Here is a 26629-nt window from a genome sequence, read left to right on the forward strand (position 1 = left end):
AGATCAGATTTTATTCTTGAAAATAGATACAAGCTATCTGCTCTGATCAGCAATCTTCACTTTACGGTTGCCATCGTGTTGTATACTAGTAATGTCGCCCCCTTCTGCCAGCATTCAACATGTGATCGTACAATTTTCTTATTGACTCAATATCTGAGACTGCATGCACGGTTTCAGCCCTTGTCAAATCGGCAGGCGAGCACCAGCCAAGTGGAATACTAGCAGAGCAAGCCAGAACACCCAAAGGCAGTACTGGACGTTCTGGGTGCACATGCAATCAAGCCACGGCAAGCAAACAGTGCTGGTCTACGATGGGGAAGGGGCAGGATCTCGATCTGTGCTCAGCGCTTTTGAGAGCCTCAGAAACAGCCTGTCATCCCGAGTCCAGGTAGCTTACCAGCACAGCAACAAAGACCTTTCACCTTGGCTACTTTATGCGAATATTGACCGAGCCCAGATAGTGGTGCATCTCAACATCACGACTTGAATGCAGGTTGCTCAGCTTGGGCAAGAGGCGCTGCTGTCTGGGGCATGGCAGGAGGAATGCCTGATGCTGGTGATGCCAGGGGGAGCTGATCTGCCCTACTGCCGCCAGCTGAATGGCCGGGGCAACAGCCTTATCCGCGGTGAGCCACCAAAATCTTGCTGTGCTTGCTCGCAAGATCCTTCTGCACAAGCTTTCCCTTCGAGTTTGTGCTCGGAACTGCTGAGGTGCCGATTGCTGTGCCAGGCTTTGTGGAGGCTGGGGGTGCCTACCTGGGCCTGTGCGCTGGGGCCTACTATGCCTGCTCCTACGTGGAATTTGCCCTGGGCACAACGTGCGCTCTGATACCTTCCGGCAGCACCATGCGTGCCGGTCATTGAATGACACACAAATGCCCTCACCGCTAGCATCATGTTCCTCTTCAGGTTCTCCGAATGCAGACTATTATCCATGGCCTGCCACAATTCATATTGGACACTGGGATCAACACGCTTCTGCTCTGCTCCAAAAGCCGCCATTTGGGCCAGTGCCCAATAACAGAGGCGCTCTGTGTGCGTGACAGGCTCGAGGTGAGGGGTCCTCGCGAGCTGGCATTCTTCCCGGGCACAGCGGCGGGCCCCGTCTACGGCGGCTTCCGCTACGAGACCGAGGACGGCGCGCACGCAGCGCATGTCGCCTTCCGGCCGCCGCAGCTGGCCAGCGCCGTAGAATCCGTAAAAGGGGACGCTCACGTAAACGGAGACAGGACGGAGCAGGGAACACCATCCGGCGCCGCACCTTCTGCACAGCAGGGGGACTCCATTCTAGCAGCAGGGTCAGCGGAATCTGTGACCGAGACTGCAGAGATTGGCGGCCGGCAAGAGGGCACCCACTCTCCCTGCATGTCAGCTCGCGAGCCACAAGCAGGGTGGATGGTGTGCCGGGACTACACTAATGGGGGCCCTCAATTTGTTCCCTTCGCTATCATTGAGAGAAAAGGGCAGCTGGCTGGTCCGTCAGGCCAAGTCAGCAATCTGGAATGCAACCACGGTGTTTATGAGTGCCTGGCGGTGTATCCTGATAAGGGGAGTGGTCTGGCTGCGGTGAGATGCCCTATAGGGGCAGGAGTTGCAGTGCTGGTGGGCACGCACCCGGAACTGGACCCCAAATGGCTGTCAACAGATTCAGACAAGGTCTCAGCCGTAGCAGAGGAGCTGAAGCCTCATGCAGCAGGAGGGCAGCCGAGTCATGGTCACGGTTTGCTGAGAGCGAGCGGGGAAGGTGTGAGGGACCAGCTAGAAAGATGCAGGGCGGAGAGAGGCATGTTTTGGAGGATGCTCTTGCAGGCAGCCGGCATGGGGCGTTTCCTCCTGGACACCCCACCCCAAACACCTCATTGGAAGTAAACGGTTCCAGGAGACCAGTTGTCCAAATTTGTGTGCAGGCAAGCGCGAAGTCACAATCTTTCCGGTTGTCATTGGCAGGTGCGCATGCATAAGGAGTGATGGTGTATGTATCAGGAAGAAGTCTTGGCTCATTATGCCCTTTGACTTTTTGCTATTGAAGTTGGCTTTAGCACATCTCTACAATCCCAGATCGTGAGTGCATCTGCTGAGTTATTGATGTTGGAAGGCAGATGAAGCTCAAAATCTGTACAACATGTTTGTAACATGTATTCTTTTACTTCGTGTCTCCCCCCTCAAGGGGCAAACATGCCTTCCTCAAAGCAGCACGTATTTTACAAATCCCACACCGAACAAGCAGCATATCTGCCTATGATGTTCCACAGCATGCTTTACTCAGCACGTGAGAAGAAGGGCAGGGCAAGGGCTTCTGTGGCGGTGATGCCTGGATTGTATGGCGCAACGAAGGTCTGCAGCCGCATCTGCCACCGGCGGCCGACGTGGCAGCAGCCGTCAGAACGGCGCCAGAAGCGGCCGGCGCAGGACTGCTGCACATGGTCCGGATCGTCTGTGAAGTACACTGTGATGCGCTTGCCTGCAGCCACACAACTGATTGTTGTTTGCAGAGCTCGGTCGGCTCTGCCACAAAACTCTCATGCAAGCGATTGAGGGCTTGTTGTCAGTGTGCTGGATTATGTGCTCCTGTCAAGCTCAAAGACACAGCTGGAGCATCAGGAGTTGCCAAGGCAGACAAGGCGGCACTGCTGAACGTGCATTGTGACTGAAACGTTCCCAAAACCCAGCATATTGCTGGAAAACAACGATATATAGGTCAGTGTCAAGCACTGGTCATGACACATCGAGTGACGAATCTGCATCACTCCATCAGTCTGATGCACTTATCACCATACTCGGAGTTGTGAGATCATCAGTGTCTGTCATGACATAGATGAGCAGTTGCTTCAGATGCATGGCACAGCACACACCTGTGACGTGGTGTATGAGGCCAATGAGCTCGTTCACCCGCCGCTTGTCGTCCTTGGGCCAGGTGCTGCCATCGATGATATTCTGCAGCGACATCAGCAGCCGGTAGACATCCCCCTTGCGCCACCAGAACTGCCGGTAGCACTTCTCTGCCAGAGGGATCTTTGGCAGGCCGCTCTCCAGCATCCACTTGGGCAGCCTGTAAACAGTACAGAGGCAACTATTTTGACAAAAGTGGTCATTCTGAGACGCGTGATTATGGTCTTCCATGCATGGCAGGCCGCGCTGCTGGGCACACTGACTCACATGCAAGCTTCATCAAGCATTGGATCATCGAGCTTGCAGGGGATACCCGTGGTGCAACAGGGCTTTGCCTGACAGGCTGGCTGTGAGTGAATGTGAGCGGCAGTCAGGGCAGCGTGCTCACCCATCCTCTGGGTCAAAGGGAGGACCGCCGATGCACAGGCCGTCATACTGCAGCGTCTTGTCCCCAAAGTCAGCATGCCCATAGTCTATGATCTTCCACACGCACTGCAGACCTTCCCTGTCGGTCCCCATCCCTTCCTTTGCGCTTGCGCCTTCTTGTGCTGGCACACTGCTGCCTGAGCCCCCTGCAGCACCCCTGCTCCCATCCAGGCACCCATTCTGACTCTGCTCTCGTAGGCTTAGATGCTCCTTCGCTGCATGCTGGGCTCCTGACTGTGTCAGCTCGATGGCTGACCAAACCTCAGGTGCATCCTTGATACTCTCTGTTTGGGGTGGATGTGAGTCAGGCTGACTGACAGCATCTGGCTGCCCCGCAGACGCAACTTGAGCGCTGGCAGCTTCCGGCAGCTTCTCGGCAGCCTGGGTAGGAAGCGGGTGGTGCTCCATGATGTTGGTCATGCGAAGGTCCCAGTGCCTGAAGCCCAGCTTCTGCGCCTCTGCCAGTGCGGTCAGCACCTGCAGGCAACATAGGAAGGTACGAATCCTGATCAATTTGCCCTTTCAATTGCTCGCAATGCCTTGCGCGCAGCATAAATTGAACCGCACAGCAGTGTAGAGCGTTATTCGAGGCAGTTCTGAGGACTTGACTGCACATTCTGTCAGGGAGATCTCAGGCTAGACTTGGCACGAGATAACATGAAGAATACATCCTTATTTGAGGTTCTGCAATGAATACAACTGACCTGTAGGAGGGCCTGGCGCAGGTAGTGCACATCCTGCACGCCACTGTGCTTGCTGCCCATAATGCTGGCCAGAGTCCTGCCATTCAGCTTCTCCAGGACCATGCCCCTGAAGCGGCCCCGGACTCTGGGCTTGGACTTGCCCTGCTCAGTCCCACTCCCTCGCTTCCCCTCATCCCTGTAAAGTAGACGTCCTGCATTGGGAGCTGTGCTGTGCCATTTTGATTTATGTCAGGGAGAGAGCAGGCACAGTGACAGCAATGCTACACACAAAACCCTGCTGATCAGCACCACAGAGTATGCTGAGGAACAGATGCTCAACGGCACTTCAGAACCTGCGCACCCTTTTGATACCTTCCGGGGATCCTTAACTACGTCCTCCACAATTAGCGCTGCCCCGACCCCCATGAAGCCCGGATGAGCACCTGCAGCTCACACACAGGTACAGTAATTCGCAGTGCCAACACGACAAGTCACAGGACAAACAGAAAACCCAAACGCATGCGAAGCAGCATGGTGTTACATGGCATTTCCAGGTCCACGCAGCAGCTACTTGCTCATACCCTTATTTAGTTATTGCATTCTCTAAAGATGCTCTAAAGAGGACATGCCTGCGGTTGTGCGGCAGTGCATGCCCAGGCGCTGCCCAATCGCCCATTCCCGCTCCATGCTGGGCAGCATGCTGGACAGCCACGCCGCGCCACCCGAGCGCATCGACTTCAGCACCAGGTTCAGGGGCCGCCCCCGCTTGTCCACCAGCTCAAACACTGCCCCCTGTGCCCAGGAAATCGACCACATGATTCTGTCCTATGTCACGCATCAGGAGCGTTGTGAAATAATTCTCTGCAATATTTGGTGGTGAAGTGAACAAGTCCTTTCACAGTTTTGCCTGTGTACCCCTGGTGATAGGGATGTGTTCGAATGCAGCCTCACCTGGATCCCCTCCCCAAGCATCTTCCCAACGAAGCAGGTCTCGGCGAGTTGGGCGCCCTCCTGCATGGGGAAGCCTGATGGCAACCTGACTGTGGCATCCCCTCGCTCTCCTCGGAACGAGGCAGTTGAAACTCTGCTGAATCTAGTGCCTGCCTCTTCGCTGCCCGTCTTTTCCATAATGTTTTTTAGCTTCCAAGAATCTAACGCGCGCAATTTGTATGCATGTTCGCCCTGCAATTTGTGGTGGGCATGCCCCGGCTGGAGGTCTATTTGTCCCGCAATCCTAAAAAATGGTGCACAGGTATCGCTTTTAAACAAAGAACTAATGAAAACAAGCCTCCTATGTTGTAATATGTCTTTCTAAGACAACTTAATTTCTGGAAAATGTACGAATCTGAGACTGGGGCTCGGCAATGCCTTGCAAATTGTGCCGATTGGGACCCTTGCATGTAATTAACAGATCACAGAAGATATATTTACAGTAATAACGGAGCATCTTCTGCATAGAGAAGATGCCCGAACGAATTCATACTGCAGCTGTGAGTAGTGCAGGCACCCTGAGCCCTCATGAGCAAACCCCCACAGCTGTGTACAAACCCTGCCGGCACTGCCGGCATCATGTTCCTCTTCACGCTGTTTGGCTTGTTTGCAGATGGTCTGCACAGGCACTTGCTGCAGAGGTGCCCTGGGGTTGGCCCGCAGTTGCGTACTGGCACTTGTGTACCAGATCTAGGCTATGCTGATGACTTTGCTTTGCTCGCCACCACACCTGCTCATTTGCAACGCTTGATTGATGCAGCTGGTGAGTTTTGTGAACAAACGGGAATGGTCATCAGTGTTGACAAAACAAAGATTGTGGTGTTCTCTTCAAGTTTGCCAGGACCTTTTCAGTGGCTTTGTGGTGGTGCGCCTGTACATTGGGTTCAGCAGTTTGAGTACCTGGGTGCCCTTTTTGACGGTGCCCAAGGCATTAATCTCACCTTTGGCAAGCTTCACAGGAACATGTGGGGTGCGTGGGCACAGCTCAGGCAGCAATATGGGAAGTTGCATTGCAGCATGTCAGCTGGCCTGCTGTTGCGCCTATATGAGGCATGTGTGCCGCCGACTGCCTCCTACGGTTGTGAGGTGTGGGGCCTGCGCAGCCTTCCTGGTGGCGACAGCCGGCGGGGCCGGGCTGCCTTGGCCTCCTCTCACCTGAAAATTCTGAGAGACATTGCTGGCGTCCCCACCTCTGTGCATGGTGCCATCTTGCTTAAGGAGTTGAATCAGCAGACCCTTGATTGTGTGTGGTGGCGGCGCATTATCAAGTTCTGGAACAATTTGGCTGCCTTGCCTGCAAATAATTTTCACAGGCAAGTGGCCCTTGATGATTGTTGGGATGCCATAACCCGTAATGTTAAGAATTGGGCTTGGGCCTTCATGCGGGGCTTTCGCCGGATTGGGTATGAGTTTGTTATTCGGTTTGACACCCTTGTTCCTGTGGAAGTTGATGCTGTGATGCAGCTGCTAGATGCGCAAGCACTGCAGGTTTGGAATGATATTGACATTTGCCCTAGGACCTGCCCGTCCAGTAATGCCACCTTGTGTACATATCACAGATGGTTTGCTAGGCCAGCTTGTGTGCGCCACCCTTGCCAGCTCTTACAGCAGCCTTTGAGTGCCCGTTGCTTGCGTATACTGTTGAAGTTCAGGATGGGTTGTCATAGTCTGCCCAATGTCTCGGGCCGCTGGGCCAGGGTTCCCCGGCCCCAGCGTTTGTGCATGCGTTGTGCCCAGCAGGTTCTTGGGGATGAGCGCCACCTTGTGTTTGAGTGCCCTGCCTTGCAATCTGTTCGGGACAGATATCCTGGGCTGTTTGGTGCAGCCATTGTGACGATGCAGCAATTCATGTGGCAGTTGGACATTGTTGGTGTTGCACATTTTGTGATGGATTGTTTTGATTATTTGGATTCTGTCAGTTCATCCAATCAGCCCTAGGCGGCTGGAGTGATGTAATCTTCCTTCCTTCCTTCCTTCCAGGTTCTATGGACTCACATAGTTATCCATGGCCTGCCACAATTTAAATTGAACACTGGGGTCAACACGCTTCTGATCTGCTCCAAAAGCTGCCATTTGGACCAGTGGTGCACGACAAGTTTAGGGTGAAGGGTCCTCGCGAGCTGACATTCTTCCCGGGCACAGCCGCGGGCCCTGTCTACGGCGGCTTCCCCTACGAGACCGAGGACGGCGCGCACGCCGCGCGTGTAGCCTTCCAGCCGCCGCACCAGGCCAGCGCTGTAGCATCCATAAACGGGGACACACCCATAAACGGGAACAGCACGACGCAGGGAACGCCGTCTTGCGCCGAACCTGCAGTACGGTCGGGGCACTCCATGCCAGCAGCAGGATCAGCGTCTGCCCCTGGGGAGGCAGGATTTAGCGACCGGCAGGAGGGCACCCAGTCTTTCTGCGTGTCAGCTCAGGAGCCGCATGTAGGGTGGATGGTGTACCGAGACTACACAAATGGGGGCCCCCAGTTCGTTCCCTGTGCTGCCGCAGAGGCAGATATGCAGCCAGACAGATCATCGGGCCATGTCAGCGATGTGGAATCCAGCCATCATAAGTTTGAGTGCCTGGCAATCTACCCTGACAAGGGAGATGGTCTTGCTGCAGTGAAGTGCCCTGTTGGGGCAGGCATTGCAGTGCTGGTGGGCACACACCCAGAACTGGACCCAAAATGGCTTTTTGCAGACATTGACAGAGTCCCAGCTGTAGCAGATGATCTAAAGCCCAACACAACACAGGGTGACAGTGGTACGTTAGATGTGCAAAGCGGATATGGTTTCAGCGGGAAGAGTGTGAGGGAGCAGCTAGAAAGGTGCAGGGCAGACCGAGGCTTGTTTTGGACAGTCCTACTGCAATCAGCAGGCCTGGGTTCTTATTGCAAGACTTACCATGGCCACTGTCCGTGATCACTATGTCCGAAGTTGTTACGCTGGTGAATGGATTGGTCTATGTTATCAACAAGGCTTTTTTTTTAAATCCAAAAAGCTTATTACAGTACAATATACCCTCCACATCACATGTACGCGCACAGACACCCACCCACCCACAGACACACATACACGCTCAAATGCATTTTGCGCTTGCGCACAATCACCTTGTGACAACTTGACTGTCTGCAGGGTTCAGCTGCAACATATTGTTTAGTACGACACAATGCGCAATTGCAGACATTTGTAGCCTGCAATATATTGATTATGCCTCTAAATGCGTGCCGCAAGTGAAGCAAACTCTATTTGCATGTACTAGAGATGCGAAGGCCACACAAATAATGTACATGGACTTATACCGTTCAATGCATCTGTTGTAACACTGCTACCTCTTCTTGTGCTCCTCGATGCGCCATCCACAACTGCTGCTGGCCGGCTGAAAAGTATCAGCGAATCACATTCATTGATGCCAGGCGCTCTGCCAATGAGCTGTGCTCCACAGAGTGGGGCGGGGCATCCCTGCCATGTGCTTCGTACCACTCAGGACGCCGCACCATTGCCAACATCGCTGCGCTGTACGCCTCCTCCAGTTCAGCAGTAAAATATTGGCTCTTTGAAGGGGCCCCTCCCGCTGCCCCACCCTGCTCTTTGAGCCAGCCCCGTGTCTCAGGCCTGCGAGGCTGGGATGTCTCCAGAGATGGTGGTGCCTCGGGTCTGCGAAGCTGGTCTGGTGGCTGCTGCTGACTGGGGCCTGCCACGTCTGCAGGCCCCTCGCTGCTGGGACCTGCAGTGCAAGCCGAGGTATGTCAGGACTGGGAGTCCTCAGCATCAAAGCACAACGTCATGCTTTATCGGCATTATTGGCATAACTCAATTCTGGCAGACTGATTCAGAATCTGACTACAGCCAAATACCTTCCATGTCAGATTTGTATCACCTGTGCCAGCAGTCACCGCTGCAAGGCCCTGCTGCAAGAGCGCCCGCATGCACCCCACTGCCAGCTGCTTCTTGTCGAGCGTGGCCTTGGTGATTGCAGCACAGTGAATCTCGGAGGACTGGTGCGCGCTCCTGTGCGTGATCATGTGGAGATTGAAGTCTCCACCAAATACGGGCACTTTGCGATTACCTATCCTAGCATCATGCTCCAGCATGAAATTCAAAGCAAGCTCCTCAGCCACTGTCTGCGGCCAGATGCTGTAGATGCTGCCTGCGAAAATGCAAGCACACAAGAAGCCCCTCAGCAACAAGAACAGTACTGCATTGAACTGCTGAGGGAGAAGTACTTTTCCATGAACTAGTTTTCCAAGAAGGAGACGAGATGCGCTGAGGGCTGCAACTGAGGACCCAAGATGCAATAGACAGGTCAAGAAACAATAAAAAGCAGTCTTGAAATGGAAGAGATCATCCACTGGATAGGAAGTAATGGAAAAGGAGAGTGTACAGGAATGTAAGCAAGAGCTCACCCTTGAGATCCTGAGTTCTCTTCATCTCATAGGCAGCGAGCACGCCAATTAGAGCTTCAATAAGCAGCCCTTCGCTTGGCTGCTTGCTGCCCAGCCTTTCCAACAATTTTTCCCCTTGCTCAGCGGTGACAAGTAAGATGTCTGTCTTACTTGTCTTGATGCTGATCCCATCGGCCAGCCAATGTGCCCGCATCCAAGCCACAGATGTCACCGCGACAGCAAGCACACCATGAGGGCACACATGCTTCTGCAGCCATTCAGTGGCTTTCTTGGCCTCCAGGTTGCTGGCCTCACCGGCCTCCCACCTGATGTAGCACATGACGTTACTCTCACCAACCAATACTTCACTCTCGTGTCAGTCTCCAGGGTGACCAACTTACAGCAGCTGTGAGAAAGTCAGGCACCTGTACGGCTGGATCTCAGAATGGACTGGCTCCACGCCTGCTATGCAACAGGGCAACTCCAGCCTCACAGCGGCTGTCATCTTCAAGCGCGACAGAGTGGTAGCGACCTTGCCGCTGTTGGCACTGGAAGCTGAGTACTCGAGCCGGTCGAAATTCCACCGTCTCAGTGATTCGCCCACGAGCCCTAACATATCTTCATCCATGAAAAGAGCTGCGTAATTTTCAGTCCGTGTTCAGCCAGCTGAAAGCACCGTGGATTTTGCAGAGTGCTATGCGAACGCATAGTCACAACCTAGTCAGTGCACGGTGGCTACCTTTGAAGCCAACAACGATGGTGTTCTTGATGGTGCTCAGCTCCGCATCAGAAGCCTCCTCTGTCAAGCAATAGAACGTTTAACAAAGATTCGCCAACCGCAGCCGTAATGTAGAATGGAACGGGTTGCGTCTGCCCAAGCAAACTCACCTGCAGGAGCAGGCCGGAACGTATATATACCGTTTGACACGGGATCGTCAAACCTCCTCCCAATAGCTCCATCTGGGCCTCCGATAATTCCTCTTCCCCAGCCTTCATCTTTTGCGGTATCGTGCATGTCACTGCCACGGGTGCGGCGTGGAAAGAAAATGCGTTTCGCTGGGTCCCTAGCATGTTCAAGCGTAATGTTGGGTGCCATGTTACCGGTAATTAAGCACCTTGCGAATTTAGACCCGAATAATTCATTCTGTTCCTATGCCCATCGAATCTGGTACGATTGAGGAAGAAGTAGTACTGGAGACAGCAATCCTGCAAGTGGTCGGGGCACTGATCACAGAAAGTGAAGCATTGCAACCAACATGACCGAAAGGGTTTTAGAGGTGGTTGCGACCATCTCTCGGCCGTCCTCTTTGCAGCTGTGAGTTGTTCATGCACCCTGAACGTTCATATAATATTATATTAGCAAACCCCCGGGCCCGGGGCTTTGTACAAAACCCTTGCATTGCGCTCAAAACGGCTCGCTTCTCTTGTGCAAGCAGCTCTAACACAAAGGTGTGTCTCCAATAAGGTATCCCTGATATAAAAATGGGATCCAGTCAGTTGTGCAGGTTCTGAAAGTCTGCAACGCCTTGATCATGTGAGTAGTTGACAAAACTGACACAATGGCTGGGGAGGTGAGAGTTTGCGGGGAAGTCAGAGATCTTACTAGAGTATTGGAGCACACTCGCACATCCGAGGCCTGGGTCTTGACGATGCTTTGGAGGCAAGGAAGGTGTCCCAGGGCATGGTGGGCCAAGTCCAAGCCCGAAGGGTGCGCTTAGAATGTCCCTTCCTCATAGCTTCAACGTCTAAAGATATAGCATATGCAAAAGTATGCATTTTACAGTCTGGGAAGCTGCGATGGGAGCCCCGACAAGGTCTTTGTTGTGAGGCAGCGGGGGTGATCTTGCAGATGATCAGGGAGGGCAGGGCAGCCTGGAACAGGAAAGACCGCCATTGCGATGGGTATGGCAAAGGCTTTGGGGGAGGAGACACCCTTCGCCATGATGGCTGCATCTGAGATCTTCTCCCTGAAGTTGTCAAAGACAGAGGCGCTCACCCAGGTAGTCATTGCTTGTCATGACAGCTGATTGAGCTATACCAGAGAAGTAGAGAAAGGTAATTTCTCTGGAGAAAACCTTTTCTCTCGCAAGAGAGAAGATTTTCGCCTTGGCAGAGCTGTTGGAGAAGAGAAGAGAAAAGGGATTTCTCTAGAGAAAATTCGAGAAGCCATCTTCTCTTCTCCAGAACCCTGGCTATACAGGCGTCGTAGTGTTGCAGAAGTGTTGCCTCACTGGGCAATTGTCCCTTGTTGTGATCCGCCAAAGGCCTGAAATGTAGCAATGCTTGCTGTCAGTGTAACAGTATCGCCCAACCCGCCAGAACATGCTGGACGTGTCAATTAGCTAGGGATGTCAATGGCAAACCACAAACTATATGCTGGCTTCACAGTAGCCCTTATGAACCTTTGCAGGGGAGAAGCTGAGTGAGAGCAGCGGCGGATGTGCGCGAGTTGTGCTCCACACTCCTCAACTGCTATCTCATCCAGGTAAGGACCGCTCTCGTTGAGATGATCAGCACCTTTTTCAGATAATTTCTTACGGGGAGCTGTCTTCTCTGCCCTACTGCCACCAGCTGAATGGCCGGGGCAACAGCCTAATCCGCGGTGAGCCACCGAGATCTTGCTGTGCTTGCGCGCAAGATCCTTCTGCACAAGCTTTCCCTTCGAGTTTGTGCTCGGAACTGCTGAGGTGCCGATTGCTGTGCCAGGCTTTGTGGAGGCTGGGGGTGCCTACCTGGGCCTGTGCGCTGGGGCCTACTATGCCTGCTCCTACGTGGAATTTGCCCTGGGCACAACGTGCGCTCTGATACCTTCCGGCAGCACCATGCGTGCCGGTCATTGAATGACACACAAATGCCCTCACCGCTAGCATCATGTTCCTCTTCAGGTTCTCCGAATGCAGACTATTATCCATGGCCTGCCACAATTCATATTGGACACTGGGATCAACACGCTTCTGCTCTGCTCCAAAAGCATTGCTGTGTGTGCGTGACAGGCTTGAGGTGAAGGGTCCTCGCGAGCTGGCATTCTTCTCAGGCACAGCCGCGGGCCCTATCTACGGCGGCTTCCGCTACGAAACCGAGGACGGCGCGCACGCCGCGCGTGTAGCCTTCCAGCCGCCGCACCAGGCCAGCGACGAAGCATCCGTAAACGGGGACACGCCCATAAACGGGAACAGCACGGCGCAGGGAACGCTGTCTTGCACCAAACCTGCAGTACGTTCGGGACACTTCATGCCAGCAGCAGGATCAGCATCTGCCCCTGGGAAGGATTTAGCGACCGGCAGGAAGGCACCCAGTCTTTCTGCGTGTCAGCTCAGGAGCCACATGTAGGGTGGATGGTGTGCCGAGACTACACAAATGGGGGTCCCCAGTTCGTTCCCTGTGCTGCCGCAGAGGCAGATATGCAGCCCGCTAGATCATCAGGCCATGTCAGCGTGATGTGGAATGCAGCCATCATAAGTTTGAGTGCCTGGCGATTTACCCTGCCAGGGGAAACGGTCTTGCTGCAGTGAGGTGCCCTGTTGGGGCAAGCATTGCAGTGCTGGTGGCACACACCTAGAACTGGACCCAAAATGATTTTTTGCAGACATCGACAGAGTCCCAGCTGTAGCAGAAGCTTCTTAAGATTTAAAGCCCAACACAACACAGGGTTAACGGTGGTACGTTAGATATGCAAAGCGGATATGGTTTCAGCGGGAAGTGTGAGGGAGCAGCAAGAAGGTGCAGGGCACACCGAGCTCGAGGCTTGTTTTGGACAGTCCTACTGCAATCAGCAGGCCTGGGCTCTTATTGCAAGACTTATTCTATGATAAGTCATGCATGGCCACTGTCTGTGATCTCTACATCTGAAGTTGTTACGCTGGTAAATGGATTGGTCTACTGTTATCAACAAAGCTAATTGTAGAATCCAAACAGCTTATCACAGTACAATATACCCTCCACATCACATGTACATGCACAAACACCCACCCACCCACAGGCACACACACACGCTCAAATGCATTTCGCACTTGCGCACATTCACATCGTGACAACTTGTCTGTCTGCAGGGTTCAGCTGCAAACTTGTTTAGTACGACACAACGCGCAAATGCAGACATTTGTAGCCTGCAATATTTATTATGCGTTCAAGTGCGTGCCGCAAGTGAGGTAAACTCTATTTGCATGTACTAGAGATGCGAAGGCCACACAAATAATGTACATGGACTTATACCGTTCAATGCATCCGTTGTAACACTGCTACCTCTTCTTGTGCTCCTCGATGCGCCATCCACAACTGCTGCTGGCCGGCTGAAAAGTATCAGCGAATCACCTTCATTGATGCCAGGCGCTCTGCCAATGAGCTGTGCTCCACAGAGTGGGGCGGGGCATCCCTGCCGTGTGCTTCGTACCACTCAGGACGCCGCACCATTGCCAACACCGCTGCGCTGTACGCCTCCTCTAATTCAGCAGTAAAATATTGGCTCTTTGAAGGGGCCCCTCCCGCTGCCCCACCTTGCTCTTTGAGCCAGCCCCGTGTCTCAGGCCTGCGAGGCTGGAATGTCTCCAGAGATGGTGGTGCCTCGGGTCTGCGAAGCTGGTCTGGTGGCTGCTGCTGACTGGGGCCTGCCACGTCTGCAGGACCCTCGCTGCTGGGACCTGCAGTGCAAGCCGAGGTATGTCAGGACTGGAAATCTTCAGCATCAAAGCACAAAGTCATGCTTGATCGGCATTATTGGCATAAGTCAGTCATGCGAGGTGGCTACCCTTGGAAGCAATAACAAAGGCGTTGTTGATGGTGCTCTGCTCCACAGCAGAAGCCTCCTCTGTCAAGCAGTAGAACGTTTAACAAAGATTCGCCAACCGCAGCCGTAATGTGCAATGGAACGGATTGCGTCTGCCCAAGCAAACTCACCTGCAGGAGCAGGCCGGAACGTATATATACCGTTTGACACGGGATCGTCAAACTTCCTCCCAATAACTCCATCTGGGCCTTCGATAATTCCTCTTCCCCAGCCTTTATCTTTTGCGGCAACGTGCATGTTACTGCCACGGGTGCGGCGTGGAAAGAAAAAGCGTTTCGCTGGGTCGCTAGCATGTTCAAGCGTTATCTTGGGTGCCATATTACGGGTATTCAAGTAACTTGCATATTTAGACCCGAATCATTCATTCTGTTCTTATGCCCATCGAATCTTGTAAAATTGAAAAACAAGTAGTACTGGAGACAGCAATCCTGCGAGTGGTCGGGGCACTGATCACAGAAAGTGAAGCTTTGCGACCATCAAGACCGAAAGGATTCGAGAGATGCGACCATCTCAGCTGTGAGTAGTTCATGCACCCTCAACCCTTATGAGCAAACCCCCACAGCTTTGTACAAACCCCTTGCATTGCGCTCAAAACGGCTCGCTTCTCTTGTGCAAGCAGCGTTAACACAAGGTGTGTCCCCAATAAGGTATCCCTGATATAAATATGGGATCCAATCAGTTGTGCAGGTTCTGAAAGTCTGCAACGCCTTGATCATGTAAATAGTTGACAAAACCGACACAATGGCTGGGGAGGTGAGAGTTAGCGGGGAAGTCAGAGATCTTACTAGAGTAGAGCGCATTGGAGCACACTCGCACATCCGAGGCCTGGGACTTGACGATGCTTTGGAGGCAAGGAAGGTGTCCCAGGGCATGGTGGGCCAAGTCCAAGCCCGAAGGGTGCGCTTACAATGTCCCTTCCTCATAGCTTCAACGTCTAAAGATATAGCATATGCAAAAGTATGCATTTTACAGTCTGAGAAGCTGCGATGGGAGCCCCGACAAGGTCTTTGTTGTGCAGGCAGCGGGGGTGATCTTGCAGATGATCAGGGAGGGCAGGATAGCTGGCAGGGGGGTGCTGCTGGCAGGGCAGCCTGGAACAGGAAAGACCGCCATTGCGATGGGTATGGCAAAGGCTTTGGGGGAGGAGACACCCTTCGCCATGATGGCTGCATCTGAGATCTTCTCCCTGGAGATGTCAAAGACAGAGGCGCTCACCCAGGTAGTCATTGCTTGTACTTCGTGGCATCACTCATCTCGGAAGCCTTCACCTGTGTCACATTTTAGCAACATGCAGCAAGCTGACAACTTGATTGTTTTCTGAGAACTTGCAGGCTTTCAGAAAAGCCATCGGTGTGCGGATAAAAGAGGAGACGGAGATCATCGAGGGGGAGGTGGTGGAAATTGAGATCGATCGGCCTGCAACTGGGAGCGTCTCAAAAACGGTGAAGAGTCTTACTCCGCCATTCGGGAGGGACTGCCTTGTGCCAGTGATGCCTACCTGCATGTGGCACATGAACTGCTCAATGCTGCATATCTTGTACATGTCCAAGAGCACTGCTGCATTTTCCTCCTGTTCAAAGGCTTGCTGCATGTCTGCATTGACACACTGCGGTTGCTGCGGCTGCCTAAGAGCATTTCAATCCTTGCCGTGACAGGGGAAGCTCACAATGAAGACGACAGAGATGGAGACCATCTACGACCTGGGCTCAAAGATGATCGAGGCACTGACCAAGCAAAAGGTGCAGTCGGGCGATGTCATCGCCATTGACAAAGCCTCCGGCAAGATCACCAGGCTGGGCCGCTCCTTTGCGCGCTCCAGGGACTATGATGCTATGGGTGAGCTTCTTGCACCGCCATTCGTGCATGCAACCTGTCAGCTGGGCAATCTTGTGTCCATTTGTCACGAAATTTTGCATATGGTACACAGCTTCAAGAGGCATCAATGCGGTTCCTGCTGAGCACCAATTCATCTCCTGAAAGTCATGCACATAAGCTGCAGGTCTTTGACCACATGGGCATGTCCCTCACAAAGACAACCCGTTACAGGAGGATTTCAATGTCACCGCGTGCAGGCCTTTCCGGAGGAGCGGTGGTGAGCCCCGTTCTGACTGCTGTGCAGGCCCGACGACAAAGTTTGTGCAGTGCCCAGAGGGGGAGCTGCAGAAGCGGAAGGAGGTGGTGCATGTGGTCACACTGCACGAGATTGACGTCATCAACTCGCGCACACAGGTGCGCGCCGTAGCTGCGAATCATGTAGTCTGCCTTGATGGCGCCATATGTGTCCACCTGACCGAGCCAGAAATTAACTGCAGATGGAGTGCGTACTGAAGCTCGCGCTTGAGCTGGGGTGTCCACATGCATATTTCTCTCTTTCATGAACAAGGCAGCAAGCTCAGCATTGCTGCCATTGGGTTGGATGCCAAGGTGAGGCAGAGATCAGGCTGTGGGCAGGGAGATTGAGCATGCAGTCTTCTTGCACCCTTTACAAAGTGTCGAAGGTCTTCACATCATTGATTTTCAAAGGGAAATATGAACTAAAGGCTCCTGGTTGATTGCAGGGGTTCCTGGCACTGTTTGCGGGGGACACCGGGGAGATACGGTCCGAGGTACGCGAGCAGATCGACTCCAAGATCGCAGAGTGGCGGGAGGAAGGCAAGGCTGACATCATCCCCGGCGTCCTCTTCATAGATGAGGTCAGCCCATACTCTTATAAGTACACAATTAATTGTTCCCCATGCCACTTGCATGCCTTTACTTTGCCGCTTGCTTATCGCGCGACAAATGCCTTCATCTCTTTGCATGTGCGAGTCTTGAAAACATCTTGCGGGAAATGCATGCTCGTCGCCTTGCATTAGGGGATTGCTGGGGCATGTTATGGTACAAAAAGATGCATCCCTTAAAATTACACTGTTGTGTCCAGGTGCACATGCTGGACGTGGAATGCTTCAGTTTCCTGAACCGGGCGCTGGAGAATGATCTGGCGCCCATCCTGGTGGTGGCCACAAACCGTGGTATCACCAAGATCCGCGGCACAAATTACCGGTCTGCCTCCAACTGTTTATTCTTTATTCCTACAGATGGCCACACATGATGTGATAGGCTGTGCTAGAGAGGTGTGCATGGTGCATAAATGTAGGCCAAATTAGTGGAGAGGAATGTGGTGGCATTGATGACATCTTAGGCTCGTTGGCTAAGCAACCGCTGTGCTGAGACCAATCATTATCTTTCTCTCGTCTGAGCCTTGCCACATTCCACTTGTGCATTGTCAAAATGAAGCGCTAGAAATCAAAGAACTTTTTAAATGCTCTGTCCCTTGAGGTCCTTATTGTAGAAGCAGTGGTGCATGACTCAGTTCAGAAGTGCATGGGGGCATTGATGACATTTTAGGCTCGTTGGCTGAGCAAACGCCATGCTGAGACCAATCATTATCTTTCTCTCGTCTGAGCCCCTAGCGTCCGCACTGTGCTCGCACTGCAATGCCTTCTTCCTGTGCAAAGTTATTGGGGTCCCAAAGTGTCTTAGTATGTTCTTTTCATACTTCATAACATTGCTGTCCTCTGCTAAAAGCTGACAGGTTCATATGGGTTTTTGTCACTGTGCAGGTCACCCCATGGGATCCCCATTGACTTGCTGGATCGGCTGCTCATCATTTCCACGCAGCCTTACACAGAGAAGGAGCTGCACACCATCCTTGAGATCCGTGCCGAGGAAGAAGATGTGGAAATGACAGGTGCACCCCACTGCCCCGCACTCCATGCATCTCTTCCTCCTACAAGATTTGAGGATACTTAGCAGGGTGGACAAGCTTCAGGCGATGCAGCCTGCACACAAGCAGCGCAAGAAACGATGGTCACAAAAGCTATTTATGGATGTGTGGGGTGACAAGTGTGGACTGACATGTGGCTGCTTTGTTGCGCAGAGGATGCGAAGGATCTGCTGACCAAGATTGGCGCGGAGACTTCCCTGCGCTATGCCATCTACCTCATCACAGCTGCCTCCCTCGTTGCCACCAAGCGCAAAGCAGCGGCTGTAGAGGTGGGTGCTTGCGCAAATTGTTTGCATTCCTTCCTCACGTTGAGTGTTGCATGGGGACTAGCGCTTCCTGCATCACGAATTTGCTGCAATCTGCATGCAGATCCGGGCTTCCCTTTTATCAATTTTGTGTTGTTCCACATCCAGGCCTGGAGTTGAGGGCAGTCTGCAACTGTTGAGCCAGTGCTGCTTGGAATGTCTTGACAATGTTCATGACGTAATCTGTCCTCCTTCAATGACTTGTATGGTTGCTGATACCCACACAGGTGGAGGACATTGGCCGAGCATATACACTGTTTGTGGATGTCAAGCGAAGCGCGCAGTTCATGATGGAGTACCAGGAGCAGTTCATGTTCAATGAGGTCCCCGAGATGGAGCCTGCAGAGGCTGACGGGGCTGCCATGGAGCAATGATGTACATGTAGTTTACTGTATACATGTCACATCACCTCCGTGGATATCCAATGGTCCCCTGGCCAGGTATGAGGTGGCGACCCGAGCATAAAGATCAAGGCTGCTGCAGCTGAGGCACTGGCTGTAAGGACCTTACAGCCTTACAGTAAGGTGCTCAGAATGGGAGTGGACCAGAACCCCTGTTGAAGATGACGTTTGCTTTAAAGCAGGCATTTCTTGCCATGATATCTTTGCTGAACGATTAAGCCTTCATGGTCTGAGTGATGACAGGACAACAAACGCATGAAACTTTTTTATTAGCCAAGATCGACAGTATTGATCACATGCTGCCTGCCTGATAAGAACGGTGGCCAATTTTAATTCCACATGTGTACACTGTCACCGTGTTCAAAGAGTTTTTGCAGTCGATATCCGCAAGTTACCCACTTACAGTATTCGTTGGCCTGTCAGTGCCCTAATGGTTCCTGAGCAATGCACAAATTCCAAAAAGGTATACTCAACGCAATATATTTGCCTCTATAAACAAGAGCAAGCCTATTTTTACAAATTGGGACAATCCTAAGCTCACTTCTTGCGCGCCAAAACCTTTGCTGTTATGTCTGTCAAAGCTTGTCTGCACAATGAAGCATGCTCTGTTGCAGCAGGGGGCATGCTCGCCACCTGCACTCAGCATGAAAGCCACCATAGGTACCCCAGCTTGACTCCTTATTGATCCACCCCAGACGCAACGTGCAAACATCCGTAGGCAATAACAGAACAATGGAATCGGACACCACATCCGCAAAAGAAATTGAGCAGGCATGCCAGCAGTCTCCACAACACGGTGTGTAAGCCAACCATGTGCTGATCAGCAATCACACGGGCAAGACATCAGCAAGGCCATGATGAGTGTCCCATCATGGAAAAATTGGCGCAACTCACCGCTTGTGCAGCGAGCGCAGCGTGCTCAGCGGCCAAGTCGCGCGCTCGCTGGATGCCCTGAGAGTCGAACACTAACCGCTGCGCGAGCTCCACATCCCCCTCGCTCTTAAACTTCCGCAGCACCAGTTGCCGCAGCTGCAGGCGCAAGCACACAAAGGAATCAGCCCAAATCCATGTGCGCCAACGTTTCAACGAGCTGCATGTGCTGCTGTCATGAGCAGGACACTGCGCATACTGGCAATGACTACTTTGGGCCACACACTGACTCTGCACCTCATTTACACACGGCCCAAGTTATTGCAGACATGCTTCGATTTGGTAGTGGTGCAGGAGCACAGCAGGCACGTCATTCAGGCTCACGCCTCAGATAGAGGACTTTTCGTAACTGTCTCTCAGAGAGTGCAAAGAATGTGTAGACAGGGGCTCAGACTTTCTTTTTATGAGGGAGCAATCCACCTGCGGATGCTCCTCAGCTGCGAAGATTACTGGCGCGGTCGCAAGGCCGCTGCGCAGGTCGTTAAGGGCGGGTTTTCCCAGCTGCAGCGTGTTGCCAGTGAAGTCCAGAATGTCGTCCACAAACTGCAGACGCAGAACTGTGACATTCAGCTCACTGTATATGTCATTTTAGAGTTTCAGCAGCTGCAGCATCTCCTCGGTGGTGATCACACATCCTCCCAGCTGCAGGGAAGCGCTTGGAAGCATCTGCATACTGCAGACCTCAGGGGGTGAAAAATACAAAAGCCATGGCTCTTGATTGTTTTTCACCTTTCAGGATATAGTCAACATGGCCTGCCATGGCTCTCCAGTGTTTCACCCTTTGGGATACAGTCAATTGGGCCTCCCTTGGCATTTAACTCTTTTCTGACATTCAAGATGCAATCGAGAGGGCTGCTGACAGGACACGAAGTCAATGCAATGGTCACCGCCAGGAAGCAAAGTTCAAGCACTGATGAAAGTTTCTTCCCCCAGAGCAGACCTGGAAGGCGAGTCCCAGGTGGCGGCCGTACTGCCAGGCCAGCTCTGAGACGTCGGTGGGCTGGCCGCCCAGGATGGCAACGGCCTTGCTGCTGTTGGCCATGAGCGAGGCCGTCTTGTGGAAGGTCTTGCGCGCATAGTGGTCCAACGACAGCAGGTCCTCATCCGTCGATGTCATCTGCGCACATGCCACCACATGCCTTAGTAAGCCACCGCATGCCACTGTTGACCAATTCACCCTTTGCATGCCCTGGGTTAAGATGCTCAACACCATTTTCAAGCTTCACACCATAGGCATGTACCAGCGCAGAATTTGAACATTTGGCTTTGCTGGAGGACATGACGAGCACAAAGAAACACTCTAAACAGCCACTATGCTTGTGAGAGCTCAGCCACTGTGCTCTTACAGGCAGACACAAGGCAGGCACAAATCCAACCGTAGACATGCAGATCTAGCACCATCATGAAAGGATTATTTGCTTGCATGATGACAGCTCTGACTTCTTGAACCTCCCCATTTGGCAGCGCATGCAAAGATTACAGCAGCACTCATCAAGAGGAGCCTCGCATCCATGCATTATTACCGGTAAGATACAAGGAATTTCAGTCAGGTGCAGAGCCCCACCTGCAGGATCTCGCCGGTGACTAAGTCCTCGATGACCTGGCTCAGAAGCTGGATGACATCGCTGTTGCGCAGGGCCGCCAGTGACACACTCGCGCGCGCTAGGAGGAAGTCGCCCGCCAGGATGGCAATCTTGTTGCCAAACACGCTGTTCAGCGCTCGCAGCCCCCGCCGCACCTCTGCACAATGCAACATTCACCCTTGAGGGCTTGCTTCACCTACACGGGGCACAACCTTTCCTATCTCCAGCTGTACCTAGCACACACGTAGCATGTGCCCGCATGTCTTGAATAGCATGTCAGGTCATGTGAAAAATCTTGTGGAAAGTACTCGAAGGCTGATTTGAGGTCATCTGTATAAGAGCGATTGCAAGGAGAGTAGGAGGTTGAGACCATGCTCTTTGTATGTAAATGCTGACCTGCATTGTCGATGACGTCATCATGCAGCAGGCTTGCCACATGGATCATCTCGGTGATCTCTGCTATCCTCTGCTGCCGCCTCCGCTCCTGCACGCAAGATGCTTCGTCAACACCGATTCAGAACCGCAGCTGAATCCTCATATCTTCCGATATGTATGAAATGGTACAACCAAACTTCAGCAAGCTTTAAATACATGCCAGCAAGGATCCATTCAAGTGGGAAACATGTGGCATTCGTACTGACCTCGCTGGGGTGCACATTGGGCGGCCTGTCATCGACAGTAAGGAAGTCTGGGCTGGGCACGTAAGCAGACAAGGAGGAAGCCATCAGCAGCAGCATTGTCGGCCGGAGCCGCTTTCCCTCCGCGCCAATCTGAACACAACCCAGTTTTTGTTCAATATTTAACACAGCAGGGCTACCTCCCCTTCACAGCTCCTGCTCTCCATGAGGCATGTGAGGCATAGTAAGTAGAAAGAAGTCCTACATGCCTGCACGAGCCAGCATAGCATGCTAAGACACCGAGTCGTGCACGTACATACTGTAGAATACATGGCTGGGCAGGAATACCTTAAAGAAGTACTCGGCTGCACTTCGCAGAGTGGGGATGCCGGTAAAAACGGAACGCCGCAGGCGCTCAGAGACGGATTCAATCTCCTCTTTCACCAATGAAAACGGGTCGACTGGCTGAGCTCTGTACAGACTTTCCAATCCCTGCAAGCTCACAATTGACACTCGCTGCTAGAAGAGCCACTGGCTGTGTTCTGTGTCAAATGACCTCCCACAATTGTCAAAACTGCTCTAGTGACTCAGAAGAGTAAGATCAAGAGGCAAAGCATTCAGCAAGCTTGTGCGCAGGACAAGCAAATGTATGCAGTAATGAAGCCCACCTGTGTAAGAATAGAGGAATGCGCATGGCTGCCAGCAAAATCTCTGGATTGCTGCTGCTGTCTGCTCTCTCTGCAGTGGCCTTGGGCCAACTGAAGCAATGGCCCTGGATCTGGCGCCCACAAGAGGGCAGGTCCAGCCCGTAATGCCTCTGTGGAAGCACATCAGCGTAGTTACACTGAGACATTAGCCTCAAAGCTTGTCACACTGAAGCACATGTGGCTGTCACGGTGTTCTGCATTCTTCAATCCTTGGCATGCTGGGCCAGATTGATTCCCAGAACTTCACTTCTGGACAAGATATTCCCATAGTCATTCAAAGGGATGATGAAGAGATGTTCGGTCGGCTACAACAGAAGGACAAAAGGCACTTGCTCACCTTCTTGCGAAGATCGGGCGGAGCACGATCTGATCAGCGATGCAGACGTAAGACTAGCTCTTCTCATCTACAAATAGCTGAGGGTACTCAATGTATAGAACACCCTGATACAAGGATGTAATTCCGCTACTAGTGCAGCAAACCCACGAAACACGCCGATCTGAACCTTACAAGGATCAGCAGAAGCTCTCACTGGCAATAATGCTTGCTCTAAGTCGAGAGATATTCCAGTTTTCTCCATTTCTGAGCTGCTAGGTGCAAGTAATCAGGCATCAGGTAATGATGAGTCACACCGGCAAAGGTGCCAAATTAAGCGACCGCAGACCACCAAATTGGCCAGGGCGGCTGCTGGGCAAGGCAATCGCTGCAGCCAATTCCTGGGCACATCGAGACCGACAATCCAAGGTGCTTATTCTGAAGTTGAGCGTATGCATTAGCTTATGGAGCTAGCTTGCTTCTTGTGCTAAAAGCGAGCAACAGGATTGCTATGCCTTTATCATTTGAGAATGTTTTGATTGTGATGTGCAGATCATGGCTGACCGTGGTCCACCCCGCGGTGACCGTGGCGATCGTGGAGACAGAGGGCGCGGCCGTGGCCCCCGCAGGCCTCGTGGCAGGAAGGATGAGGAGGAGAAGTGGGTGCCCTGCACCAAGCTTGGCCGTCTCGTACAGCAGGTGCTCCCCTCATCCAGATGAATAGGATCAATTGGTCGTATCAAATTCATTCACTTTGATCAGGATTGCAAAGTCCTGGAAGTGGTCCTGAACAGAATTGTCTCGATCCAAACCTTTGTGGTTGATTCCTAAGAAGAAAACGCAGGAAAATGTTATGAGGCCCAGGAGGTAGATGTATGCAATGGTGTAAATGTGCCCGTTTTGTTCCACAGGGCAAGATCAAGAGTCTGGAGCAGATCTTCCTCTTCTCCCTGCCAGTGAAGGAGTACCAGATTGTGGAGAACTTCCTGGGCTCAGCGCTCAAGGACGAGGTCATGAAGATCATGCCCGTGCAGAAGCAGACCCGTGCTGGACAAAGAACGCGCTTCAAGGTGCGGAGCAGCCGAATTGCAGGAATTAATTTGGTACAAGCTGGACATCTAGGGGAGCTTGCACCGGGGCATTTGCGGTGTGGTATTGGATTCAATGGAGTTCTGCATAGCGGCATTGCTGAGAGTGTAGTGCTGGTGGCTGCAGGCGTTCGTTGTGGTGGGTGACCACAATGGACACGTGGGTCTGGGAGTGAAGTGCGCCAAGGAGGTGAGCAGCTCTGTCTACTGCTGTGATGGGCGACAGCCAAGTAGAGTATAATTATAGGCAGGACTCCTTGGAGATCATATAAGTGTAGCGGTGTGGGCCGCCGTTGCTTTGAGCAGTGTGATCTGGCCATGCCTTGGACGCAAGGCAGTCCTCGCATACCTCTACTGATGCCGCAGAAAATTAGCCAAGAATATTGCAAGGAGAGGCAGTGCTAGAGCAGTGTTTTGATGTAACTGAATGCATGGCTTCAATTACAGAAATAGTTCTCAGCGGAGTACCGGTCTGAGCGGTTGTTGCTTATGGTGACAGGTGGCGACTGCCATCCGCGGCGCCATCATCCAGGCCAAGATGTCTGTGGTGCCCGTCAGGCGTGGCTACTGGGGTAACAAGATCGGCAAGCCCCACACAGTCCCTACCAAGGTGCGCTCCCACAAAGGCTTCTTCAGTATGACCAGCACCTGAACCTGCATTGCTCAAGCCTAAGCACCAACCGCTCAAGGAGATCTTGTGTGGCTCATTGCTGCAGTGCAGTGCTTGCATCCCAAACTGCTGGACTGCCTTGTTGATACCAACAAGGCAGGGCAGCACAGAGCCAGCATTCATTAGTCATGTTACCGACTGCAAAAGGACGGGATGCCTTGTGGGGTTGAGACTTGTACAAGGTGGGGTATGTAGCTTGAACGGGTGGCTTGCTTGTGTCGCAGGTGACTGGCAAGTGCGGGTCCGTGTCTGTGCGGCTGATCCCTGCCCCCCGTGGTGCCGGTATTGTGGCCGCTCGCACGCCCAAGAAGGTGCTGCAGATGGCTGGTATTGAGGACTGCTACACCTCCGCCACCGGCTCCACCAAGACCCTTGGCAACTTTGTCAAGGTGGGGCCCTTTTCCTGCTGTCAAGACATTCTTTCTTGCTGATGCGTAGCTGCATTGTGGCGGCATTGATGACACTTTAGGCTCGTTGGCTGAGCAACTGCTGTGCTGAGAACAATCATTATCTTTCTCTCGTCTGAGCCTTGCCACATTCAGCTCTCTAGAATTTCATGTGTGCAGAGCTTATCAACGTCTATCTCAGAAGGCTTGTGCCAGAGGATAATACTTGTTAGAGCAGTGATGTTGGACTCATTTTGGAGGTGCATGGGGGTAGTGAAGACATTTTAGGCTTGTTGGCTGAGCAATCTCAACGTCTGATGTCTTTCCTTGACACAGGCGACCTTCTACGCGCTGCGTGCGACCTACGGGTACCTGTCCCCCGAGCTGTGGACCGCAACCCGCTACACCAAGTCGCCCATGCAGGAGTTCACTGACTTCCTGGCCAAGCCCACCGTGGGAGACATCCCCCGCGCGCCACCCGTGACCACCTACTGAGCGCCTGCTGACTAGGATGCACGCCTGATTAGGACGCGTGCCTTCTGCCTGTTCGGGAGTTGTTCCCTTTGGGACACGTGCTGTTTGGGTGGGACCAGACTGTGCGCCTGGTCGGGAAGGAGACTGCTTTTGTGAGGGTGAATCACTATCAGGGCGAGAGGTGGCTCTGGCATGGTGCCCAGGCAGCTCTGTCTGGGCAGGAGATTGTTTGAGTGGGGCTGCTTGGATGTTCTCTTGGTGATTGTGGGGTAGGCCAGGATCATCAGGTAGTTGTTCATGCGGCATTCCAGAGATGGCTTAGGACCTGAGAGCTTGCTGACCCAGTCGGCTCAGGAACAAGTGTTATGCAAAGTCACCTGATGCGCCAGGGTGTCTCTACGCCTGAATGCAGCCTGCGCTATATTGAGTTTGATAGCACGGCAATGCTAAGCTTTCAACATGTCGTGGGTGATCTTCTGATCGTGAGCGTGTTCTTCGCTTGACCAGGAGGTCGTGTAAAACAGTCTTGACATCACTGGCGACCTCTGCCACTGACATGGCGTGCACATGCATATGCAGCAACTTATCGCAATTCAACCACTGGGCCTTTGTAAAAACCCACGGTGCCCGAGACACTTCAGGGAGGTTCGGGTTTTGGAGGTGGGAGTTTGTTGTTCGTTTCAGTGTGTGCCTGGCTTGAGAAGAGAGGAGTGTTCGAATTAGTTTGAAGTGGATTGCTACTTGAGGTGTATCGCCAGGCCCCGCATGAAGACTCGCTCAAAGGGCAAGGCACCAGAGATACTTGAGCAAGACAGTCAGCTTGTTCGTAAAGCCCCTACACGCGCCCGCAAGCTTTTGACTCGTGGCACTGAAAGTATTGTGGTTCGTAATATTGCAACGATAGCAGTGTAGCTGAAAAGTAGCTATTAAGTTAAGTTACTGACGGAAATTGCAACTGACACAGTAGGGAGCAGGCTCCTTCAACATATCAGGAGAAAGTTGAGGAGCTGATCAGTATTATTCCTGAAACAGAAGCGCTCCTGAAAGCACCAATGAAGGAAATGGAAAAGATGGAACACACCATGTAAGTGTGCTTGAAGCCATCAGTTACATAGGAAACACACAGCCATGACAAATTCGTGTTCTGCTTTCTGCTTGTGCTGAGCTTGGCTGCCTAAAGCCTTCAAATGCCTTGAATAGGTCATTGGTCGAGAAACGGGCTGCAGAAGGAGCTTTCGAACAC

At 52.7% G+C, this 26629-nt stretch overlaps 8 protein-coding genes across 8 annotated transcripts; 4 read left to right on the top strand and 4 right to left on the bottom strand.

The window, feature by feature from the left end:
- Nucleotides 1-487: 487 nt before the first annotated feature.
- COCSUDRAFT_55070 (hypothetical protein) lies at nt 488-1869 on the top strand (the record flags this gene model as incomplete). Its single annotated transcript, XM_005651530.1, has 3 exons — nt 488-626; nt 731-818; nt 1047-1869. The coding sequence occupies 3 exons, from the start codon at nt 488-490 to the stop codon at nt 1867-1869; spliced, it is 1050 nt and encodes a 349-aa protein (XP_005651587.1).
- Nucleotides 1870-2236: 367 nt separating this feature from the next.
- COCSUDRAFT_34668 (hypothetical protein) lies at nt 2237-5126 on the bottom strand (the record flags this gene model as incomplete). Its single annotated transcript, XM_005651531.1, has 7 exons — nt 2237-2461; nt 2851-3049; nt 3278-3792; nt 4020-4194; nt 4360-4441; nt 4628-4790; nt 4950-5126. 7 exons carry the CDS (start codon nt 5124-5126, stop codon nt 2237-2239), a joined length of 1536 nt encoding a protein of 511 aa, XP_005651588.1.
- A 3241-nt stretch (nt 5127-8367) lies between these two features.
- On the bottom strand, nt 8368-9979 carry COCSUDRAFT_55073 (hypothetical protein; the record flags this gene model as incomplete). The annotated part of the gene is made up of 4 exons (XM_005651532.1): nt 8368-8705; nt 8859-9128; nt 9535-9689; nt 9789-9979. 4 exons carry the CDS (start codon nt 9977-9979, stop codon nt 8368-8370), a joined length of 954 nt encoding a protein of 317 aa, XP_005651589.1.
- A 1282-nt stretch (nt 9980-11261) lies between these two features.
- COCSUDRAFT_55074 (hypothetical protein) lies at nt 11262-12801 on the top strand (the record flags this gene model as incomplete). The annotated part of the gene is made up of 5 exons (XM_005651533.1): nt 11262-11363; nt 11890-11965; nt 12070-12157; nt 12357-12576; nt 12757-12801. The coding sequence occupies 5 exons, from the start codon at nt 11262-11264 to the stop codon at nt 12799-12801; spliced, it is 531 nt and encodes a 176-aa protein (XP_005651590.1).
- A 314-nt stretch (nt 12802-13115) lies between these two features.
- On the bottom strand, nt 13116-14598 carry COCSUDRAFT_52061 (hypothetical protein). The gene is made up of 3 exons (XM_005651534.1): nt 14257-14598; nt 14108-14167; nt 13116-14000 (listed from the first exon to the last, which is right to left on the bottom strand). Exons 1-3 carry the CDS (start codon nt 14462-14464, stop codon nt 13663-13665), a joined length of 606 nt encoding a protein of 201 aa, XP_005651591.1. The 5' UTR covers nt 14465-14598; the 3' UTR covers nt 13116-13662.
- A 289-nt stretch (nt 14599-14887) lies between these two features.
- COCSUDRAFT_11115 (TIP49-domain-containing protein) lies at nt 14888-18591 on the top strand (the record flags this gene model as incomplete). The annotated part of the gene is made up of 10 exons (XM_005651535.1): nt 14888-15043; nt 15165-15365; nt 15478-15588; nt 15802-15982; nt 16266-16375; nt 16705-16839; nt 17067-17188; nt 17749-17876; nt 18066-18181; nt 18445-18591. The coding sequence occupies 10 exons, from the start codon at nt 14888-14890 to the stop codon at nt 18589-18591; spliced, it is 1407 nt and encodes a 468-aa protein (XP_005651592.1).
- Nucleotides 18592-18870: 279 nt separating this feature from the next.
- Nucleotides 18871-22884, bottom strand: COCSUDRAFT_52062 (terpenoid synthase). The gene is made up of 10 exons (XM_005651536.1): nt 22793-22884; nt 22417-22565; nt 22097-22240; nt 21773-21901; nt 21528-21615; nt 21113-21288; nt 20489-20665; nt 19969-20091; nt 19513-19647; nt 18871-19251 (listed from the first exon to the last, which is right to left on the bottom strand). Exons 1-10 carry the CDS (start codon nt 22857-22859, stop codon nt 19156-19158), a joined length of 1284 nt encoding a protein of 427 aa, XP_005651593.1. The 5' UTR covers nt 22860-22884; the 3' UTR covers nt 18871-19155.
- Nucleotides 22885-23323: 439 nt separating this feature from the next.
- COCSUDRAFT_64056 (ribosomal protein S2 component of cytosolic 80S ribosome and 40S small subunit) lies at nt 23324-25920 on the top strand (the record flags this gene model as incomplete). Its single annotated transcript, XM_005651537.1, has 6 exons — nt 23324-23467; nt 23680-23838; nt 23984-24046; nt 24356-24466; nt 24751-24915; nt 25249-25920. The coding sequence occupies 6 exons, from the start codon at nt 23324-23326 to the stop codon at nt 25405-25407; spliced, it is 801 nt and encodes a 266-aa protein (XP_005651594.1). The 3' UTR covers nt 25408-25920.
- Nucleotides 25921-26629: the final 709 nt, after the last annotated feature.

The sequence above is a fragment of the Coccomyxa subellipsoidea genome (assembly GCF_000258705.1).
Source record: "Coccomyxa subellipsoidea C-169, whole genome shotgun sequence".
Classification (NCBI taxonomy): Eukaryota; Viridiplantae; Chlorophyta; class Trebouxiophyceae; family Coccomyxaceae; genus Coccomyxa; species Coccomyxa subellipsoidea.

Coding starts and splice junctions, on each gene's coding strand:
- COCSUDRAFT_52061 (XM_005651534.1), bottom strand. CDS start 14,464: ATGGCACCCAAGATAACGCTTGAACATGCTAGCGACCCAGCGAAACGC. Junction 14,168..14,256: donor GTTCCGGCCTGCTCCTGCAG/GTGAGTTTGCTT, acceptor ACTGCTTGACAG/AGGAGGCTTCTGCTGTGGAG. Junction 14,001..14,107: donor CTTTGTTATTGCTTCCAAGG/GTAGCCACCTCG, acceptor CTTGCACTGCAG/GTCCCAGCAGCGAGGGTCCT.
- COCSUDRAFT_52062 (XM_005651536.1), bottom strand. CDS start 22,859: ATGAGAAGAGCTAGTCTTACGTCTGCATCGCTGATCAGATCGTGCTCC. Junction 22,566..22,792: donor CGCCCGATCTTCGCAAGAAG/GTGAGCAAGTGC, acceptor GTGCTTCCACAG/AGGCATTACGGGCTGGACCT. Junction 21,289..21,527: donor TGACGTCATCGACAATGCAG/GTCAGCATTTAC, acceptor TGCATTGTGCAG/AGGTGCGGCGGGGGCTGCGA.